The 22,985-nt window shown below is 37.7% G+C and overlaps 1 protein-coding gene across 1 annotated transcript; it reads left to right on the top strand.

Annotated features, from left to right (window-relative positions):
* The first annotated feature begins 1,492 nt into the window (after positions 1-1,492).
* rel (v-rel avian reticuloendotheliosis viral oncogene homolog) lies at positions 1,493-22,123 on the top strand. Its single transcript, XM_028005917.1, has 11 exons — positions 1,493-1,721; positions 2,043-2,081; positions 4,306-4,445; positions 4,532-4,680; positions 5,399-5,490; positions 16,521-16,661; positions 17,202-17,306; positions 18,626-18,844; positions 18,922-18,987; positions 19,088-19,162; positions 20,100-22,123. Exons 1-11 carry the CDS (start codon positions 1,715-1,717, stop codon positions 20,981-20,983), a joined length of 1,917 nt encoding a protein of 638 aa, XP_027861718.1. The 5' UTR covers positions 1,493-1,714; the 3' UTR covers positions 20,984-22,123.
* The last annotated feature ends 862 nt before the right edge of the window (positions 22,124-22,985 follow it).

Raw genomic sequence — 22,985 nt, 5'->3', positions numbered from 1 at the left:
TCATATTGTGTGTATTTTTATTTGAGCTTTTCTGACCCTAATCAGCTGTTCCCAGTTATAAAAATCAATACCTTGTTGCCATGGTTACCCGTCGTAACAATCCGACAGCAGAAAAATGAAAACAAAAATCCTTCCAGCTGCACTGCATCCAAAAACGTCTCAACCTAAAAAATAAATAAAAATATAAGTAAATCAGAGCTACAGTATAATCATTTGGGGGTTTTATGTCATATTGACTTTTTGTCTAATTCAGTTTTAGATTTTAGAATGTGTTTACTAGTTTTATTAGAAACATCAGTTCAAAAGACTGATAGGTTTGTAAACACAAAAAAATGAGAAAATCTGTCATTTCAAAATGTTTTGTTTTGATAAACACAATAGAGTTTATCAGTCAGTTTTCCCAATTAGTTAATGTTTTTATTTATTTCGGTTAACGAAAATGTTTTCTCAGTTTCACTTTTTATTTCATCTTATTTAACTATAGTCACCTTGATCAAAACATTCATTCTGGATCAATAAAGATGCATATAACTCATTTTTTCTGAACTTTGTTTTTTCTACTTTTTGGTTTTTGTGATTGAGGTTTTTCTTTAGTCTAATTTAACTAGCAAGCATGGTGGTGGTGTCATCATGCTACGGGATTGTTTTACTGTTAGTGGGTGACATGAAGTGGATGAAATAAAGAAATAACTTTAAATACTTAAACATGACTTCAAATATATCAACAATGATTGCTTTAATTTTACAAGAGGCATTAAAATTGCTTTGGTATTAAACGTAAATTAAAAAGAAAACATTCTCAGAATATTTGCTGGTCAAATACTAAGTCAAGACAGATTTCAATAAAAGAAGAAAAAAACCGTATCGGTAATCAATGACGTTACGTTTTCATAATTTTTCTACTTCACTAACGAATTAGCTAACTGGTTGCTCTCGATTTTAATTTGGGATATAAACTTTAAAGGGAGACTAAATACAAATATGTACATTATTTTTTCCACACTGCCCTCTTTACATAATTTATTTTTAAAACCATTTGCATAAAGGTACATATTTAATCATAATAAATTAGAATATGCGTTCAATGAAGACCATTTGTCTTGAAAATTTACATTTAAACAGGTATTTAATAAACTTTTGAGGCTAGATTTCTGTATTTTTTATTGTTAGCATGATGCAATATTTTAATTTTAAATATGTTTTTAAAATCATTTCCACCTGCATGTTGTTAATCACCTGCATGTTGTTCCATGTTGTTAATCATTTCCACCTGCAAGTTGTTAAGCTATACTTAGTACTATACTTATACTTGTTAAGCTTCACTTAGTGATACGGTTTCTGAAATAAATTTACTTTTTAATAATATTTTAACTTATTTAAAATTGTGAGTTTTATATACATATACGTACTCTTTTAATACACATTTAGGATCGGGGGTGTTTCAAAGCCTTTCGTCATCGCCGCTCAGTGATGCGGAAATGCTAGCTAGCCAGCTAGTAGCATCCTGCACTATGGCGAGGCCCCGCCTCTCCAGAGCCTTTCGAGGCTTCTGATTGGTCCATTGGGGAAAAACTGTGACGGAGGGGGGGAATTCCCCCCTACTGGACCTCTTGGTGAAAAACATAAACTGATTGATCTCACTCATTCAGTCCGCGTCTTTCCGACGGAACGCGACCCGGAGAACACGACTCAAAGCGGGGAACTAGTTCGCACCATGGACGGTGAGTAGCGCCAGTGTTTATTCACTATAATGAGAAGAACTTGTAGAATGGGCGGTTAGGATGTAGAAACATAGCGAAGTAAGCGCAACTAATTTATAACAAAAACTGAAATACATACTAACTGGAAAATTTGAATGTGTCTTACCTGAAGTAGTAAATACAGATAGTTACTTTCTTTGCAGTATTTCAGCTGCTGCTTTGCTGCAGTTTGTTTATTTTATTTAAGCTAACAAAATCTGCACTCTACTTCGGACCGAATCAAATTTTATTGCTGCCACTTTTTAAATATATGACCCTAAATCTCGCATTTTCCCTCCTCAGTTCTAATGCCCTCCATTCTAGAGGGTGATCCACATCTCAGTAAGTCTATTTTATTTAAATGTGTTGTTTTTTCATTCTTTTTATCTTTAAAAGCTGCTATTTTTCTCCCACCAACGAGTGTTAAAAAAGCAATCTATATTTATATGCTGTGTCATTTCACTTCCTCTTTTGTTTTACTGGTAGGGATTACTTTTTTCAGACTCTACTTGTTTTTTGTGATGGCCAGTGCTTTTGTTTCACTGCTTATCTTCACATTTCATGCATTTATGTTTGGTTTGGCGGGTTTAAGCTGCAGGATCAGCTGTGTACCTGAAGAACAAGCTGTTTTTTTCATGCCGTTGTTTTGTTTGAAATGCTAAAAATGTTTCTCTATTTGTTGATGTGCTTGTTTGAAAAGCATCTGTTTCCGTTTGGTGGAAAGAGTCGCTCAGCTGTCATCTCAAACTGGATTTTTAGAGTCTTAGTATGGTTGTAACAGTGTAATATGTGAAGAACAAAAAATGCTTCTCAGATCAGTTTTGGTTCCTCTCTCACACGGGTGTCATGTGCAGTCAGTTTTGTTTCAAGCAGAGGAGTCACAAAAAAAAAAGCCTTTTCTTTTCAACACGGATGAGGTTTGACTTGTTAGTGAGCTCCGGTTTCTTGATTTGCAGCCGCAAAGAAGCCTGTTTGTTCAGTTTAGTTGTGCAAAAATGGTGGTGAGCGTATCTAAATCCGTTAAACATTGTCTCAATCCTCTCAAAGTATCTTCAAAGAGTCGTTGTGGATGGTGATGATGCTCCAGTAGCAGTCAGTCCTGCAGTGATTCCGAAGAGGCCTCTGACTGAAGATTGTTGCTGTTTGAAATGCTAACAGCTCAGTATCTTTACAACAGAGACGATATTACACAGTACTAGGCCCGTCACAATAGCAAATTTTGCTGAATGATTAATTGTCTCAAAAATTATTGCGGTAAACGATAATATTGTTTGAAGACCTTTTTACACTGATTTAATGAAAATTACATAATAATGCATGCGATTTCCTGCCAAAGATGGATACACTTTATTTTCAAAAGAGCACTAAACACTGGAACTGATAAACAAAATAAACAAAACAACCAAAAACAAAAACCAGAGTTGAGCCTTTTTTCATTCAGTGTCATCAACAGAAAGAGAAAAAAGCCGGAAGAGACGATAGTGCCGATAATTAAAATGACGTCGATAGTTTTAATTTATCATACAATTAATTGATTTATCGTTTATCGCGACAGGCCTACACAGTACCATGTCCTGGAGGACGCCATCACTGCTAATCCACCTCACTTGCTTTTGCAGTTTCTTTTTAAGTCTCTGCCAGTTGCTATGGTTAGACAGAGAGAGGTTGGACTAGGGGATATGATCATTGTCCATCATGATTAATGGAAGAGATGGTTTAATCAGTTGTAGTTGGGGTTTTTGAGAAGAGTTTTATTTTAACAATATCAGTATTGATTGCCAAATCAACCAAGCAGTTGATTTGACAATCAACTGCTTGGTGATTGCCAAAAAATCCAATATTTTAGGGAAAGATGTTTCCCTAAAATACAAATACAAATCTTGTATTCTCATATTTGTACCATTGTCAATCTGTCTACCCATCTAATAATCAGCTATAAAAGTTTGGAAAATGTGTATAAATTAGATCAATTCCAACCTACATCTTCAGAATGAGGTGCAATCTTAGGGTACATTCACGCCAACTTTATTTAGTTCACTTTAAATCAAACTTTAGTCCATTTGTATAAAAAGTTTAGTTTGTTTGGGGAATTGGACTTTGGGCCAAACAATCTAACTCTGGTCTGCCTACAAAGCAAGGTTTCAGTTCGGTTTAAGTGGATTCTGGTGCGGTTCAAAACCATATGTAAACACCAAGCGAACCAGAGACTGCTCCAAAAGCAGGAAATGGACTGAAGCGCAGGGCATTCTGGGTAAATACAACCAGAACAAATGGTGAAATGGGTCAAAATCCTACAATTCGACGCTGCTCCGTTTTGTTTACATTTCGTGAAGAGGGAAGTTGCACTCAGTGTCTTCGTATCGTTTCCTTCTGTAGTTATTGGTGCAGCGCCACCACAGGCGAGAAACGGGTTTTTCAAACTGCTCAGTGTGAAAGCGAACCGCATCAGAAAATGGAACAAGTGTTGCAATTTTTGTCCCCAATCAAACTGAATGTAATGCAGAGTCAGTTCCTCCAACAGGAGAGAAAAAAGTCACTCAGATTTCTTCCTCTTGCCTCATTTCAGTGGCTGAGCCAACAGTCCAGATCTTTGAGCAACCCAAGCAGAGGGGGATGCGCTTCCGGTACAAATGTGAGGGTCGCTCTGCCGGGAGCATCCCCGGCGAAAAGAGCTCCGACAACAACAGGACTTACCCCAGCCTGCAGGTCAGCCACAAAATCCACTGCTCTGCACCAGAGTTTCTCTCAAAATCCCTCGCAGATCCCAGGAAACTTTGATTTTTTTTCTGCAGATCCTGAACTACTGCGGCAAGGGGAAGGTCCGCGTCTACCTGGTGACGAAGAACGAACCATACCGTCCGCATCCGCACGACCTGGTGGGGAAGGACTGCAAAGACGGGTTCTATGAGGCCGAGTTCGGCCCCGACCGCAGAGTGATAGCGTGAGTCCACCTCTGGCTTCAGTCTCCCTCTTCATCAGCACTCAGTCGCAGAAACAATCGCTTTCTCTTTGCCGCCGTGTCAACACATCGCCACATTCCAGATTTGCTCCCTTTCAGCAGCATTTGGTTTGTTAATCGGTTTCAAAACGGCTCGGTGTGCAAACCGAAGACCTCCTAGCTGCATCAAAACAAACCCGTACAGCACATTTACACGGCAAACTCGCATTTCGACACACACACAACGCATATTTATCAAACCCATGTCTGTGATGAAGATGGCAATATGGGAATTCCCCGAGTGACATCATCCTTATTTGCCGTGCTTCAGAGAGAGAAAACAAAGTTTGTGTGCGAGTACTGGAGCGTGTGTGAGAGTGTGAATGAGTCAGGATGTTTTAGTGCATGAAATTTGTATATCCCTCTCAGAGTTCATTTTATAAATAAATTCACAACTTCTGCCTGTCGTATCGTAATGACTCCAAATCCCTGATGAATATCTGAATGTGTGTGGAGTATTTCTTGGAAGATGACACACCGAGTCAACCGGACGGGTGAGACGATTTGCGTCATCGCTTTGACTTTTAAACACGACCGTATTGTTGTTTTCTTTTTTGTTTTTTGAAAATCTTGCATCACTCAGGTGTGGTCCAATCAGCCTAGTCTATTTTAAATTCAAGATGTTGCAGCAACTGTTTCTTAATCGTTGTGTTTTTGACAGTTTCCAGAATCTGGGCATCCAGTGTGTGAGGAGAAGGGAAGTAAAGGACGCCATCCTTCAGAGGATCACCAGAGGGATCAACCCCTTCAACGGTGAGTCGTGTTTCTACGCTGAACCTCTCTCTGTTCGCTTTTCTCTGCAGAAACTGACACAACTACACAAACGGAGTAATGCACACATTTTAAACAGTTAGTATTGATCAAAAATAGATTTATTTACAATAATTCCAACACATAATTGAGGGTTAAATACAGCTCTGAGGAAAAAAACATTAAGAGCCCCATTGAAAACCTCCTGGTTATTCCACCAAGTATGGATTTCTGAACACTTCCTGAGTTAAAACATTAGTAACAAGTTCATAAATGAATATGAACTTGTTTGCTTTGCATTGTTTGAGGTGTGAAAGCTCTGCATCTTTTTTGTTATTTTGACCATTACTCATTTTCTGCAAATAAACACTAAATTTTTGTTTAGAATTTCACAGACATGTTGTCAGTAGTTCATAGAATAAAAGAACAATGTTCATTTTACTCAAAAATAAACCTGTAAAAAGTAAAATCAGAGAAACTGATCATTTTGAAGTGGTTTCTGTTGTATATTAGTATTTTCCACTATCTAATTTTGTAATATTATTTAACAATGAAACAACAAACATGAAAACTAACACTAATTAAATAGACGTTTCTATTCCTAATAAATGCTCAGAATATTGAAAGTCTTTTATAAAGTGTTTATTAAAAATGTGAGTTTAAATCTTTGTAAGATCCGTAGATGTCTTTAAAAACAGTTTCTCTGTTTTAAATTGGTTCACCAGGAGAAGAAGAAAAGGAACGCCTTACTGTTGTCCGGATCTCTAGAGATCTTTGGATGTTTTCGTAGATTCTCACTCACAAATTGGAAAGAAAAACGATACAAAGTTAAATTGTTGCGCCTCTGCTCTATCTGTGCGCGTTGAGAAAATACGAATCAAAAACCTTTGCAGAAAATTCAGAATGTAATCAGTTGGGCGAAGCTTGTTTTTTCTGTTTTGTTTCCTGTTTGTTATTATTTTGGGAACATGTCACCAGGCCTGATCACAAATCTTTGAGTCTTTTTTTGGTCAGGCTCCAATAGCAGCCAAAGAAAATTAGCTAGAGGCTTGATAGAACTAATATAATGTGGGCCAAAGGTCAAATCTGAGGTGTTGCCTGTTTATCCAAACCATAATAGATCTTGTTATGTTGTGCTTAGAGATCCATTTTTGTCCTGAAAGCCTGAAAAAAAAAACCCTTCTGTCAGAACTCACTTCTGAGAATCAAACGTCTCGTAATCCTCTCCTGAAAATAACTCTATGAAAATCTCATTTGCACTTCTTAGTTTTTCAAGAACTTACAGTAATCAGTTCGTCCTTTGCTCTCCACATGTCTCGCCATTGACGAAACCTGGTGTTGAAGTAAAAGGAGTCGATGCGACTCTAGTTATAATCTTCACTGACCTGTTTTCAGCAGTAAACTTTTGTCACAAAAGAATCTGAAAACAGGATTTGGTTGTTAGCTTGTGGTCGGTCAGTGTGACCTTTTCTCAGGTGACCTGAAATAACTAAGAGATTTTTCTGGTGTAATCGCAGGAATTGTAAAACTACATACTCCATTTGTAGTTGGAAATAATTTGGATTTTCAAGTTTAAAAATTAACTGGAGGCAATCTAAAGGCATAATTCCATTGCTATTGCTATTGCTAGAGTTGCTAACAGTAGTTAGCTTGGTCATTTCGCTAAAAAAAAAACAGTTTTTCTAACCATTAGCTCAACAGTTTAGTTTGAGATCGTTTTTCAGATGCGGTTCCAACTTCAGAGCTCCCTCTTCACTCTTAGAGACCGAATCTATAAAGAACTAACGGCCAAGCTAGCTTAGCTAGCTTGTTGTTCTCTGTGTGACGTTTGTGACGTGATGCATTCTGAAATCTATCACATCTTAAGTGTTACAAGGGTGACTATTAAGTTTTCTTTGCACACTGCTTTGATTGTAAGCTTGTGGACTATGATATAACCCATCTTTCATGGGTCAGAAACAAAAGGCTAACTGCTTTAGCTGTTAGCTATTTAACTTTTAGCAACAAATCAAACATTTAGAAAAATGTACTTTCAACAATACAAAATAGAGAAACTGTTTTACAAAGTACTAAAAGAGCTTGAATGATACAAACTATAAATGTTTAATTAGTCTTAACACTAAAATCAAGATTCATGCTAAGCTATGCTATCCAAAACCTTCTAATTTTCTTCATCTTTTTTACATTAGAAAAAGAAAATAAATATTATATCACTTCTACCTATTAAGTCCTATTTTTAAGCATTCAAAACATGACTTTAGCCAAAACTGTTAGTGGTTTATCTGCTGTTGTTGGACTGGTGGCTAATGTTGGCTAACAGATGTAGCCATGGTTGAAAAGGTTGTAAAAGGTTTACATGCTAGAACATAATAAAACCGATCGCTTTTTTTATTATCAGACTCAGAATATTCAAATGTAACCAAAACGCTTACAAAAACAAGGAAAAAATGAGAATATTTATGTAATAAAAAAAGCTTTGTGTGGGAAGCTACTTTTGCATTTCCAAATAATATGAGGGAAGTTAGCAGCCAGCTGCTGCTGAACAATTTAAGATTTGCAAACCTGAACTGACTGAAGTGATGTTAAAAACCAGAGTAGACCAAAAGGTTATTGTTGGTAAAAGTAGTTCTACAAGGTTTGGATCATTCTCCAATCTGCTTACATCAGTGCCACAAAGCTGTTTTACACTGCAAAAACACAAAATCCTGCCAAGCATTTTATGTAGTTTCTAGAGCAAATATCTTAGTGTACATAAATAAGACAAAACTAACTCACAAGTAGCTTTTCAGAAAGTAATAGGAGTTTGTTTTAGTCAAGAAATCCTTGAGTTGATATTAATAAAAGATACTAAATCCACTTGCAGATTTTTTTCACCTATAATAAGACATTTTTCCATGTAATAAGTGAACAAAAATAGTATTTTTTCATCAATATTGAGGGCTTATTGACTTAAAGCAAACTCTTATAAATTGTTGAAAAGTTACTTGTAAGTTTTGTCTTATTTCAAGTGTATTAAGATATTTGCACTAGAAACAAGACAACAAACACAGTGTTTTTGCAGTGGTTTAATGGTTTAAGCTAGTTTAAAGTAATGTTTCCTCCCAATTGTAGAATCCACAGCCTTTTATCTACTAAATTAAAAGTGAATCTTTGAGCTCTTCTGGTTGTTGCTTCTGGTTTTCCTGCTTTTGCTACCGAGTAAGGTGTTCAAAACAATTCACAAGAAATGTTTTCAAACTTTGGTTGACCCAGTTCTCAGGCAACTGAGCAGATTTTCCTGCCATCGAGTCGAAAATCCGCCGCCTTGCCGCCGCCGCGCTATCTACACTGTAGCCATTTCCTTTATGTGCTTCTTTCATTCTGCGGTCCTCCCGAGCAGACACGCAGCAGTTCTCGTGTACAAACAGGCGTTGAGCTACTTCCCCATTCTTGGTCACAGTTGCTCAATTCAGATCAGTGCAGGAGGCCACGTGAGAGCTGGGAATGCAGGATTCGTTAAAAGAGGGAGGGCTGAAGCGAGGGGCTTCCCCAGCTCTCAGAGATGATGATAAATGTCGGGTAGGGAGCTTTACAGGTCTGTAAAACACGGCTGGTAAATAGGAGGTTTGTGTTCAGCTTTAATTTAGACATATACGCTTTAAACCTTTTGGTTTTTGTCATCAGAGTTGGGTAGTAACGCGTTACATTTACTCAGTTGCATTTACTTTTTTTAGCTTGTTTTGAAAAAATGCATTTTTACTTTACTGTACTTTTTACTTTTACTTGAGTAATTTTATTACGAAGTATTTTTACTCTTACTTGAGGAAAAATTCAGGATTTTTCTACCCTCTGAATGAAAAACAAACATATTTTAACCAAAAATTCACCAATTAAAGACACACACCTGCAGTTTTTGTTAAAGTTTCATAAGTTTTTTTTTTATTAAAAGAAACTGATTTGGAAAATATTTCTTTTGCCTCATTTTATTTCTTGTCACTTTTATAAATTATTGTCATTTGGTCCTTAAAATACAAAAATTTCCACTTAACTTTATATTTTGAGCCGTCTGATTTTGTAATTTTTTAAATATTAAATGATTAATAATTGATCATACTTGAGTAGACATTTTACAACATACTCTTTACGTTTCTTTGAGTAAAAACATGTTGAAGTATCACTACTCTTACTTGAGTACAAATTTTGGGTCCTCTTCCCAGCTCTATATGTGTAATACTTCTATATCTAGTTTCAACTAAAGTACACATTTAATACGTGCTTTTGTTTTGCTCTCTATCCAACTGTTTACTCGTGGAAACCGCTGTAGTTTATCTTTTTTCATACAATGCAACAGTAGCATTGGTAGAAAATCAGCCCTCAGCATAATTCTTCCCCCACTATGGTTAGATTTGAAAACCTTGCATTGACTCCTCCAAGCAATTCTTGCCATTGTGGCTAAAAGATCAGAATAATATGCATTAAAGTTTGTAAAATAGGGTTTAATTTTTTTGTTATGTTGTAAATTTACCAAAATAAAGCTAATCTGAACCTGAATCTGAATCTAAGATGCTGCTGTTGTCAGGAAATGGCTCCAAAAGAATTTCACAATTTATGCAAATACCTTCTTAGATCTTTGAGCACCACTGTTTTAAATTATTTACGTGAATTATTTTGGAGCCAATACTTCAAAACCGCCCCATAGCATAATCCTGCCTCCACCATGCTCAACAGTAGTTACAGTGTTGTTGGGATCATCAATTTATAATTTCTTGATTTTTAAAAGCTCATTGTAACTCTACGTTGTATAAAATCTTTCCTGGTGTTGATTGGGTCTTGATTTTCTTCAAAACTTGAAGCTTGTACTCGACACATGCGTAGCTGCAGCAGAGCGCAACGGGCAGCTGGAAGTCAAAGACCTGCTACTTAAATCAGTTCACTTCTGCTTTGAAACTCAGCTGCTTCCTGTGTCGAGGGAAGATATGACGGTACCCCTCCCTTATGCCCAACACGTTTGTTTTACCATCTTTACGCTCGTACACAAACCTGCTGACCTCTTCAGCCGCTTATTATCCATGGGGTTTTGCTTTATTACGCTTCTGTACGTTAAATCTAAACTTTCATAGCTCTCACATAGGAAAATTTATTCATTTAGTTCTTATTTTCATCCGTAAATCGTCTTTTGTGATGGGTTCTCCTGCAGTGTGACGAGTGTTCATATTTCAAAACACTCAAAAGAACGCCATTCTCAAAGATGGCGTTCTTTTTCCACCATCTTTGTTTATATATCTGGCTCCACTTTAGAGTGGTGCCCTCTGCTGGATGGAGGCCAAACTGCAATACTTAAAAAAAGGTCTAACCGAACATTATCAATCAATTGGGAATCAATTTTAATTTAATAAATAATTAATCACTAATTAATTGTTTGAATCCCTAGTTGTATTTTATAAACTTGGATCTCCACCTGCTCAGCAGATGACACATGACTTACAATGACACCTGTGTTGCTGTGACGCAGGAATTTGTTTCTGTATTGCTTTTTGAGCGTGTTTTCAGTTCATTGTGGTTGTGTGGCGGCACACCTGCCAATACTCACTCCTGTAGCACAAGACAGGAATGAGCCTTGAAGGAAAGTTCTTAGTTATTGAAACTATTGCATGTGGTTACAACCACGAAATGTTCAAGTGATTGAAAAAGCAAACATCAAATAGGGTTGATGAAGAGTGGTCTGCTGCTGTAGTCTGATGTTTTACCGAAGATGTTTATAGGTTTACGTACGCTAATCATGCTTTTCATATAAATTTTGAGATTTTAGTGATTTTATTTGAGTTATTTTTTTAGGGTGGAATAGTAGTACAACATACAACTTTTGGGATTTTTAAGGAACAAGACCCGAGTGCAAAAGTTATTGTAAACAAGGTCAGAATTACCCTAATAACACTGTCAACTGTCAAGCATGGTGAGGGCAGCATCATGATGTGGGGCTGTTTCGTGCTCTTAATTTTTGGATTAATCAGATAATCCAAAAATAATCACTAGATTAACCCTACTCTGTACTGATGTTAAGTCAAGCAGAAAGGTCTGAGCTTTTCACATGTTGATCTTAAAAGTATTCTAATAGCTGCAAATTCATCCTTTGCTACAAATAATCAAACATTTACTAAAGGAATGCTATGTTATTGAATTTCAGGCAATAAAATGTTATTGTGTAAAGAGGAATGGAAATATTAGTTTGTTTAATGTATTTTTATGCAATAACTGAAAGGCAAATCATCAGAATTCACCAGTTTATTTATTCAATTAGTCGTCAGAATAATCAATAGAATAAACGATTACTAAAATAATAATTAGCTGCAACCCTGTGTGAAATAATGAACATAGGGTTCTAAATTTTTTAACATCCTGATTGTTTGAAATCTGTCTGTGCCAGGAATCTAACCTACTGAAATTAAATATGCAATCAGAATTAGTCCATGGTGCATTTTGCTAAGGGAACCATGAAACAGACCCACAGCATGATCCTGCCACCATTATTCCTGACAGTTAATGCCATGTTCTTGAGGTAACTTTGACTCCGTATGGTAACAGAACAGTTAATCTAACTCCCACAGCGCTGTTTTTGCATATTAAGGCAATAACAACAGAAAACGAAATTATATACAGGTTGTTTAATAAACCTAGAAACTGCTTTGTGCCTGACGCTCGTAAAACCGCTAGAAATGTGCGCAGCATCGACTCTGCAGCTATGAGTACAAGGTGCGTTATCGTGGCTGAAAAATGTTCCACGGTGGCATTTGGGTAACGACGAGGAGGCCGAACATAAACCACGCTAAGGGAATCTCTGTGTTTTGCTGTCAGATATGGTAGAGGAAGCTACCCTACTTTGACTTAATGACGTCTGCCTGACATGTTTCTGAATTCATCTATCCTGTGCAGACATCAGGAGGATGGTGCAACATTGCAACACTGCCTGGAGTTATCATGTGAAACTAAGACATGGATGCTGGTGGACAGTGTTTCCCCTTTTTTATTACTCTCAATTATTAATCATCCCCACAATACTTTCCTCTATATATTTGTACTGTGACTATGTTCACACAGCAGGAAAATGCAACCCAGATTTTTCACTGCAAATTCCAATCTTTACACCAATAAAAATCCGACCTGTGCCACTCCCATATGTGGTACTCATTTGGATACATATCTGATAGTTTTCAAAGCCTCTATAGTCTAAACAATGGTGCATTTTATCCGCCTTTTACGTCGTTGATGTGACGTCTTCTGCGCCAGAAAAGGCCAGATTCGGTAAATTGGGACATAAATAATGGCTGAAAGTTATGATTATGAATTTATGAAAGAGATCTGAAGCGCATCACGTCACCACCCCTCCGAATAGTTCCGATTGTGGATCCAAATTTACTCATCTACAAAAATGTCTGTCAATTCTCCACCGTTGTAATTAGTTATGCTTTCTTTTTATTACTTCCCTTCGTCTTGCTGTGATTTAGTGTCCATTCTGTCAGCTCCATTGCTGATTAAACTTTAAAAATCGATCCATAAGCGGCTCCGTCCGTTGTCACTTCCGTAAACAGTGCGCTGCGGCGTTACGTCAGCGTTCTTCTTCTGCGCATGTTGCCTACGTAAACCGTTCGTTGACACACTATCCTCATTACGGTCGGGTTTTATTAGTTGTATGAAGCGACCTCGCAAAAATAAAATAAAAATAAATAATTTTAGCAACAAAAAAAGGGGGGAGAAATTGAGCATTATAAGACCTGTTGTGTGAACATTTGGTGATACAGCTATTGCACATATCCTAGTAACGGTTACTTCAGCGCCAGAGACACAGAAACACAATGTTGCAAATCCTAAAAGGTGGAGAAATTATGAGTCACGCAGTGGAGACACTTTGTGGTGAGACCTGGCACCTGCCTACACTTCTTTTTCGCTCTCACACTCGTCTCCCACAGTCACGCTAACCACTTGTGCCCCACAGCAAACTATCACCCGCCCCATCCACGTTGCCCCCCAATCCTCCCCCGGCAACATCATCTCCGTACAACCTAGCTGCAAATTTAATGCAACCCAGGACGCCGGCTAATCGCGGCCCCGCTTTCTTTTCCACCACACACACTCACACACACGCCAACACTCCCCACTGCAGCCACCTACGACCCACTTTCGTGCACCTGTCCAGCGGCTTCCTCGATCAGCGCACTACACCAACACTTTTGCGAGTAGCGATCAGCCCAGCTTGTTCCGTCTGTAGTTCCATCTCCGTTTAATTTCTCCCTCCTTCAGTTTCTCCACTGTGTGTTTGTGTTTGTCTGCCACCTACAAGCACACAAACCTGATGACCCGACATAAATCTGAGTAAGAGCAGAGCTGCTGCTGCACACCGCAGTGCACCTGTAAGTTAACGTTATAGGCATCCAGGAAATAAACGTGTGCAAATATGCATGTGCAGCTTTGCATTTGGAAAACCTTCCCTATCAGTAAAACTGATCGCTATTCTTTTACATATTTAGCAGATAAATTCCTGTTTTTGACTGCTGGAAGAAAACAGTTGCTTTTGAGGAGCATAATAATCTGAATCCAAAAGGGAATGTATGAAAGCTTGTAGTCAAGTTTTTTTTAATCGTCAAACTAAAACAGATGCGTTTGCTCTAAAAGAACACCTGTAAGATTTTTTCAAAATGTCCAATTTATTTGGGATTACAACCCAAACTGCTTTATTTGCTCAAATGCCACCTATATCCAACTTTTTCACAACAGTTTTCAAAGCGTACTGTCATGTTTTAAACACAAAATGGTTCCAAGTACTTTTGGTCCAGTTTCTAGTGCAAATATCTAAGTACATTTGAAATAAGACAAAACTAATTTACAGGTAAAGTTTCAGCATAATCTAGGAGCTTGTTTCAAGTCAATAATTTCTTAATGTTGACTAAAGAGTGCTAGTAACAAGTGAAATAATCTCCCAGTGGAATAAGACATTTTAACTTACAACATGGGAATACTGGACGTTTGCTCAAACTGGGTCAAATACAGCAGCAAATCTGCGACAAAATCCCTAAAAAAATAAAAGAATCATTGAGTTACAACTCAAATATCTTACATCTATTTTAAGTAGTTGCTGCCAAACAGGGTTCGATGAGCTTTTGGGTTTTGGGTTGGTCTGAAGGTTTGGGATAGCCTGAGAGTCTGTTAACCAAACAGCTTTAATCAAAAGGTTAAATCTTCACGTCAACCTCAAAAAGTATTGATGATCGATTGTAACCGAGGACGCCTGATTGCCAGGAGAGACATTTTCTCAGTTCTTCTTTTTCTCTCTGCAAACAGATCAACGTTGAGATGAGCAAAACACAACAGGCCTGAGAAAGACGGAGCTCAGCTTTTGTGCTAAAAATGTCCAGAGTGTCAGTGAAGTGTTTAACTGTTAGGTAGCCGCAGGAATCTTCAAAAACCTTGCAGCCAAAATGCACAAAAAAGGCGCTATGAAAGTCTTAGAAGACGTGTCCCACCACTTTCACACACGTCAACAGCCACCGTGGTCACTCGTGCAGGGAGCCTCATCTTTTGCTCACCGTCTCACGCAGACTCTTCTTTTCCACTCTGAGGTGACGTCGCGCGGCGTCACCGTGGTGACAGGTTGTAGGCGGGGATGGCCTCGCTGTGAGCGCAGGAGATAGAAATTGAGAGGTGGAGGAAGAGAAAGTGGGCAGATGTGAAAGCCTGATGTCGGTGTCGCTGCGTGGGCGTCTCTCAGAGAGAGCTCTCCCTTCAAGGTGTGTGTGTGTGTGTATGTGTTGACGGTGAAGGCGGGATGTGTGACGCTCGCATGTAGATGTGTGTGTCTGAGTGCAGACGATGTACGGCGAGCAAACTCCGATGTATGGCCTCAGCGTGAGATGTTTTTACAGTATTACCGCTCCGACATCATGCAGAATTATTATTATTATTGTTGTTGTTGTTGTTATTATTATTATTACAAGTGATAGTCTTAGATATAAAGATAATTAGTCCTTAGAATAATCAGTTTTCCTTGAACTTTAATGTTTCTTTCTCAGAACCTTTTTGAATTTTCAAGTTATTTTCCTGTATTTTAGTCATAATCTACAGATTATATTCCCAGAACATATTCTACAGGTTACTAATCGGATTAATCACAATTAATCGATTATTTAAATAACCGTCAACTAATTTAGTAATGAATTAATCATTAACTGGAGCTTGCACATTCAGAAAAAGAGCAGTAATTAAGCCAGAACTGTACAAACAATACTGTATATACATTTTGCATTTAAGATAAAAAATATGTTCTACTCAAAACCACTTACCTGTTTCAAATTCTGTAATAAGAAACTTCTATTAAACACCATCAACTATCCAGTTATTAATTGCGTAATGTAAAAAATAGTTTAGATTTAGATAAATCAAGCAGAAAGGGCTGAACTTTTCACATGTTGATGTTAGAAGCAGATGCATTTTTTGCTGAAAATGATCACTAAAGAAATGCTATGCTATTGCGTTTTAGGCAATAAAAGGAATTTCGTTATTTGTTTATTTGCATATTTTAATGTTCTTCTAATATTTAAAGAATTTGCAGAATGTACCAATTTTTAAAGATTAATCATCAAAACATACTTAATAAAATAGCAAATTTCTAAAATCATTGTTTGCTGCTACTTTACCAGAAATTTAAGTTTTGCTTTCCAAAACCTACAGATCCATTTTCAGGAAGTTACTTGCTGCTTTCCCGTCCAAACCCAGAACTTAAAATTTACTTTCATTGAAACTTAAAGGTTCAAATGCAGAGAATGTTTAGTGCAGGCCTAAAAGTCAAAAATTCAAAATAAATTAAACTATCACTGTTACTGAAATATTCAAAATGTATGTGTTTTGCCGTGGTTGTAAAGCAGGTCTGCACCAGTTACCACAGTTAATCTTTTTATTTAAATCTAAAATTCCTCTGTGAGGAAAAGGCCAAGACTGTTCAACCTGTACAGCCATTATTGTGCCACGAAATGTTTATATGTTTGTGTTTGTCTGTGTCGCCTCAGTGCCCAAAGAGCAGCTGATGCAGACGGAGGAGTACGACCTGAACGTCGTCCGCCTGTGCATCCAAGTTTTCCTGCAGGACGAAACCGGCCACTACACCCGAAGACTCAACCCCATCGTCACCAACCCAATCTATGACAACCGTGAGTGCGCTGAGCTCGAACTCCATCAAACACACCAAAAATCATGCAAGTTGGTCAGAAGCCATCAAAAACAGCGCTGAGTGGCCATGAAGTTGGTTTTAGGGAAATGCAAAATGGTGTACATGTCAGGTTTAACGTTAAAGCAATATATTATGTAAATTCATACACTTCACCCAATGTCTAAATTTACAACGCACAAACACCGAGACTGGGAAGAAGCTGCACATAAAGTGTGACAAAACCTCTGTGCATGCGTCCAGTCTATTTTTTCTCAACATGGTTTCACATACAGAAAGAGGAAGTTCTTTATACACACCAGCTCTCAAACAATACCGTTACCATGGAGCACTTCCTCTTCCCCAAGCACACATGTGACTTTACTTGCTTAGATCTCAGCTGTCAACCATCAGCGCTTTTACCTCAAAGCCGAGGTGCAAATTTCAGCAGCTTCAATAAAGTCGACAAGAAAAATCAACTAATAAATAGTTGCTAGAGCGTTCTGTATGGACATGGTATATTTTCTTTTTTCTGTGTGATTAGGGGCCCCAAACACAGCTGAGCTGAGGATTTGTCGGGTCAACAGGAACAGTGGAAGTGTTAAAGGAGGTGACGAGATCTTCCTCCTGTGTGACAAAGTACAAAAAGGTACAAACCGCCACAGTCTCAAACAGTTTATCTTAACCATTGGTTGCATTTCTAATGTTTCTGCTCTGTTTGCATCTTTTTCTCCACATCCAACTTTCAAATCCACTGATTCATTTTGCTCTTCATTGCCATTTGTGCCCATCTCTTTGCATTTGATTCTGGTTTTCAGTAGCAATACATAACAGCCTGAACTTCCTGGACCGATAGGTTGCTTTCTAGAAACTCGCAGGTTACATTATATTACACATGCTACACTATGGGAACTTTCTAGGTATTTAACTGAACTTACATGTTACTTTCTGGTAACTTAATAGTTATTTTCAGGAACTCATTGTCAAGGAGTTTACAAGTTCTTTAACTGAACTTATACATTACTTTCTAGAAACTTACTAGTTCTTTAACTGAACTTATGATACTTTATGGGAACCTACTAGCTGTTTTCACAAACTTATGTTACTTTTAAAGAACTTAGTAGTTCTTTCCTTGAACTTATATATTACTTTCTGGAAACTTACTAGTTATTTAACTAAACTTACATGTTACTTTCTGGGAACATGCCATTTTTTTTCAGTAGCTTACATGTTCCGTTGAACTTACATGTTTCTGAGAACTTACTAGTTCTTTAATTGAACTTACATGTTTCTGGTTCTAATTTGCATATTACTTTCTGGAAACTTGAGAACTCAACAGTTTTTTTCTGGAAATTTAAAATTAATTTGATCTTATATGTTCTTAAAAACTTACTAGTTCTTTCCCTGAACTGACTTTTCAGAACTTAGCTTGAACCTTACAAGTTATAATAACTTGTTACTTTTTCAAATGTGCCTTCAGTTTGCATGTTCTTCCTTCCAGAACTTCCTTCCAGTAAGTTCTGGAATTATTTAGATATTTAAATATTTAGATATATTTAACTTACCTAAATATACAGGCTACTTTCTCGTAACTCACAGAACGTACCATGAATCTAATGGTTATGTTTACAGAACTAGCGTGTTGCTTTCAATAAAGTATCTGAATGAATGCAAAATTAGAGGCTACATTAAAAATGCACAGGTTGTGTTTCAGAAACTTAATTGTTACTTTCCTGAACTTACCCAGAACCTTTCTGGATCTTACTCAGAATTTTCAGATTGGCATCAGGGAACTTACTTACTAACTAGTTTCAAAAACGTACCTAGAAATTAGATGTTGCTTTTGCAGAATTTCCTCATTACTTTTGGGAAAGTTTCAGAAAGTAACCCTTAGATTTTATGAAAGAACAGACTGGATTATGTATTGCTACTATCATCCCGTCATCCCATCAACTCTTTTCCCAACAGATGACATCGAGGTGAGATTTTTCTCCTCCAACGGATGGGAGGCCAGAGGTTCTTTTTCCCAAGCTGACGTTCATCGTCAAGTGGCGATCGTGTTCAAGACGCCGCCGTACTTCCACACCAACATAACCGAGTCGGTCACCGTGCACATGCAGCTGCGCCGGCCCTCCGACCAGGAAGTCAGCGAACCGATGGATTTCAGATATCTGCCCGAGAACAAAGGTGATAAGAAACTCTCGCCACGTTGTTTCTGTTAAACAAGACTCCATTATTCATGAAAACTTCTGTTTCCTCTTTAGACCCCTACGGCTACAATGAGAAAAAACGCAAAATAGAGGATTTGTTTAAGAGATCGGGACTCACAGGTATGAACTGTGATCCTGTGTATTCTGCTGCAGTGATTTCACTCCAGTTAAATAATAATTTAATAATTAATAATCATGTTTCTCACTTTTTTATCTTTAGGTAGTTCGTTGGCTGGTTTTCAAATGCCCAGGCCAAAGGCTGTTCCTCACAGCCAAATGGCTCACACGAGGAAAGGTGACTAGTTTTATATTCAGTGTTCATACAGAGGCTTGAATTTCATTTAGGTGGTTTCTAGGTTTGGAAAGTGTTTCATTTCTGTATAGAGTACCAGAAAGTGACTGATTCAAACTGCACTGTTTTTGCAGTAAACTACAATCTAACATTTCATTAAAAGCTTAAATTTGGAAAACATCACAGTTGAAACCAGATTTTTTCATACACATAATAAGAAGAGATACATTTTTTTCTCATTATACAGAAATTATTAGAAATCTTAGCCAGAATTATTTTAATTTATTTATTTGTGTTTAAGTGTTTAATTTGAAGAGGAAGGTCATTTACTTTAACATGATTTGCTTGGATTGTTTCATTGTAATGGATATTTATTATTCTTAATGACTCAATCACTTATTGATTGTCTTATTTTTTATGTTGAACTACATCGGAGTATTTGGGCCACATTAAGTAACCAAAAAAATAAAATTACAAGAATAAAGTCATAGTATTAGTAAATAGTATTTTATTCATAAGCAGTAAATAGTATTACTATTTATTACTAATTCATAATATTAGGACTTTATTCTGTTACATATTTATTCTCGTTATTTTATTTTATTCTCCATCATATTAAACAAAGTTACTAAAATTGCAAGATTCTTTTGTTAAATTAGCGTTTTGTTCTCAGACTGGAGAGGAATTTCAAAGCATGAAATTTTGCTTTATTTAGTTTACCTTGTCCCTGCTGTTGAGTGTACAATACTTCCACAAAAAAATATTAAAATGAAATTATATCATATAACAGTGAATTAAAACTCTTTTTTAGTTTATTTGTATTGTTTTCACTCCAAAGTTACCTTGAAAATGCTTGAAAAATGTTACTGTGGTAAAAGTCTCTTATTTAGGCGAATAAAAGACGAACATCCACTAAAATGTGTTTTTTCTTTTTGCCCAGACCACAGTGGCATGTACCTGAGGCAGACTGCGGCGTCCATGGCCCAGCAGACTCCAGTATTTAACCCGTCCTACCAACCGCCAGCCCAGGCCACCGGCGCCATGATGACATCACAGGCTCATAACGTACAGCTCAGTAATCAGTGGGTCAATCCGGCCTCCCCCATGATGGAAACGGTCACTATTAACCCATCGGTATCCATTGGCAACCACCCAAACAGCAGCAGGCCGCACCATCCGAGTCGTGGAACTGGTTACCAGCACAAACTGGACCCGGGCAGCTGTGAGAACAATGTCCTCCCTCAGCTCTCCATGAGGGATCTGCAGTGTTTGGACACGGTCGTTCCGGGGAATATGATGAACCCGTCCGAATCCCAGCTGCTGTTCCAGCAGCAGCATCAAAGAGACGATCTGAACTCTGATTCCCAGAACCAAATGGCCAACCAGAGTCAAGGTCTCCAGAACATATGGCAAGGCTTCGGTACCGTCCCACACGCCCACAACAACACCAGCAACTATAACGGATCGGTACCGGCAGACGGGTCCCAAGGCCTGGGCTCTTTCCCCTTCCTAGAGGGAATGGCGAGTGAGGATTTCCTGAAGGGTCTTGTTGGAGGGCCCGTCTTCCAGTGTAAGCAGGAGCCTCAGGTTTCTGTCGGACAAGATGGCGGCAGCCCTCTGATGCAATCCCAAAGAGAGAGCCAGGAAAATACGTACACCAACCTGCTGCCTCGCCCCTTGAGCAACTGCGCCAACGTGGATCCGAGGCGGCACGACGTCGGCGGCGTCACCCAGCCGCTCGCGAATCTCCCTTTTGGGATGGTGCCGGAGGTCCGCTACGCAAATCTGGCCGACTGGGCCAAATCTTCTCCGCAGGGTAAATAAGTAATGAGAAACGGTTGGTTTTTATCAGGAGAATCTGTTTAGCTTTGCAAAGCCAGTTTGCACTGGCCCCATGAGGCTCGCCTGGCGTCGGTCTGGGTTGGTACTCAACCGGCTTCGGCAGTCAGTTGGATCCAGAACCAGATATTGTTTGAAAACGGTACAATTTATCGTTTTAGAAGAGCTTTCCCACCAAAAAAAGGTATTCTTTCCTAAGTGAATCAAGTAAGACATCTTGATTCCTGATTTAACTTTTGATAATTTGTGACGCTGGAGGAGATGCAGAAAGTGTCCATGTAGCTTGCCGTAGGTGACTGGAACTGAAACTGGTCAGTTTAAGTTGGCTAACGTGGATTTAGCTGGCTTCTGTAGGGACAAACCATTCTTTAGACTGGTGCTGGTGAGTTGATAAAACAGCTGGATAACGTCTTCCAGGACAAAGTTAAAATATTTGAAGAAGTGAATGTACTGTGTTTCTTTTTGTTCATTATGCAAAGTTGAATTCACTGTCAACATATCGAGTACTGAATGTTATAAGATTTAGTCTGTTAAAAACACACAAATATGTATATATAAACAGCATAATTTCACTTTTAATTTCTTTGGATGTTACTGAAAGTACTTCACTGCTTCTTGTCTAGATTTTTTGTTGCAGAGCATTGCTGTTAGGTGTACTCTGTGCATGCATGTTAGCCATAGTTGAGAGTAAAAGCAGTAATCGTGCTTAAACACTCAAGAACTGGCAAGGTACTGAAATTTCCATTGAGGAAGTCGAGGAAGGCACATTGAGTGGTGTCTCTCCTTTGTAATGACTATGTCATGTCAGTGATTGCTTGTGTTATCCAGAGTTCTCAGAGCATTTCTAACATATGTTTTGTACTTTCACATCCCTTTTATATGATTTATTGTTTTGTTTATTTAGCTGAATGTTTGGGGATGTTTTCTTAATTGGATATGGTTATGGACCAACACTGGCACTGGTCAATGTTTATATTTTCTTACTTGTTGCCTTACAGGGTTTTGGGAGCTTAAATAGACGTGTCTGTTTTGATTAATATTGTACAAGGTTTGATAATTAACTGATTTGTATTTTCTCTTGTTTTTTGGTAAAATTTTTATTTCCTAATAAATAATAAATTGGTCTTTTCTATGTCGTTTTTTTATTATGTTTACACTATCAGTCTTGATAGAAAGAAAGTAAAAATGTTCTTTTTGATTTTTATTGAATTTATTAAAACAAAGATACAAAAACAAAACGTTTTAAGAGGGGAAATGTGAGACTATATCTATCTCTCTCAGTTAACATGGTCACTGATCAAATTCATTACTTTACAATAAGAAAAGAGCTAAACAAGTATATGTTTTTCTATGTAAAGAATAAAACTTAGCAGGACCTTAAATTTGAACAATCTAATTTTGACCGATGAGACCAACGTACCGACATTTGGTGACAATATTAGCATAATGTTTGGAGTAAATACAATATATACTGTATTTACAAAATATATATATATTCCCTCATGCTAACTGTCAAGTACCATCGACCATTCTTTATTGATGTTAATGGGTCATTGCCGATATCTGCTTGGTGTTCTGGTAGCAAATACTTCCACAGTGATGACAATTAAGTACAATTTTTCACATTTCAGCATTTGCAGATCTATTTGTGGAACTTGAATCCAGATTATGGGCCTAAAATTTGTGTTTTTGTGGATTTTTGGTAGAGCATATTTTAAATATGAGAGCTGGAATACGTAGCCACAGTGCTACTTGGCTGGCATTTGTAAACCAGCCAATCGAAGAGCGGCATTTATTTCCCTTGGTGCTAATGGTCTGAACCCCAAAGTGTTTCCCCTATGCTTATTAATGAATATCAAGGTATATTTGGTATTTGAACTATTTTAATAGGCAGTTATAAACGGCTCTAGAGAGGAATCTTGAGTAGTTTAGTTACAGTATTTGTGGGTGTTTGTGGTCCTGCTAATACCGTGAACATAGAGTAAAG

The sequence above is a fragment of the Xiphophorus couchianus genome, chromosome 22 (genome assembly GCF_001444195.1).
Source record: "Xiphophorus couchianus chromosome 22, X_couchianus-1.0, whole genome shotgun sequence".
Lineage (NCBI taxonomy): Eukaryota > Metazoa > Chordata > Actinopteri > Cyprinodontiformes > Poeciliidae > Xiphophorus > Xiphophorus couchianus.
Note: the sequence above shows the minus strand (reverse complement) of the source record. Positions and strands in the feature narration are given on the sequence as shown.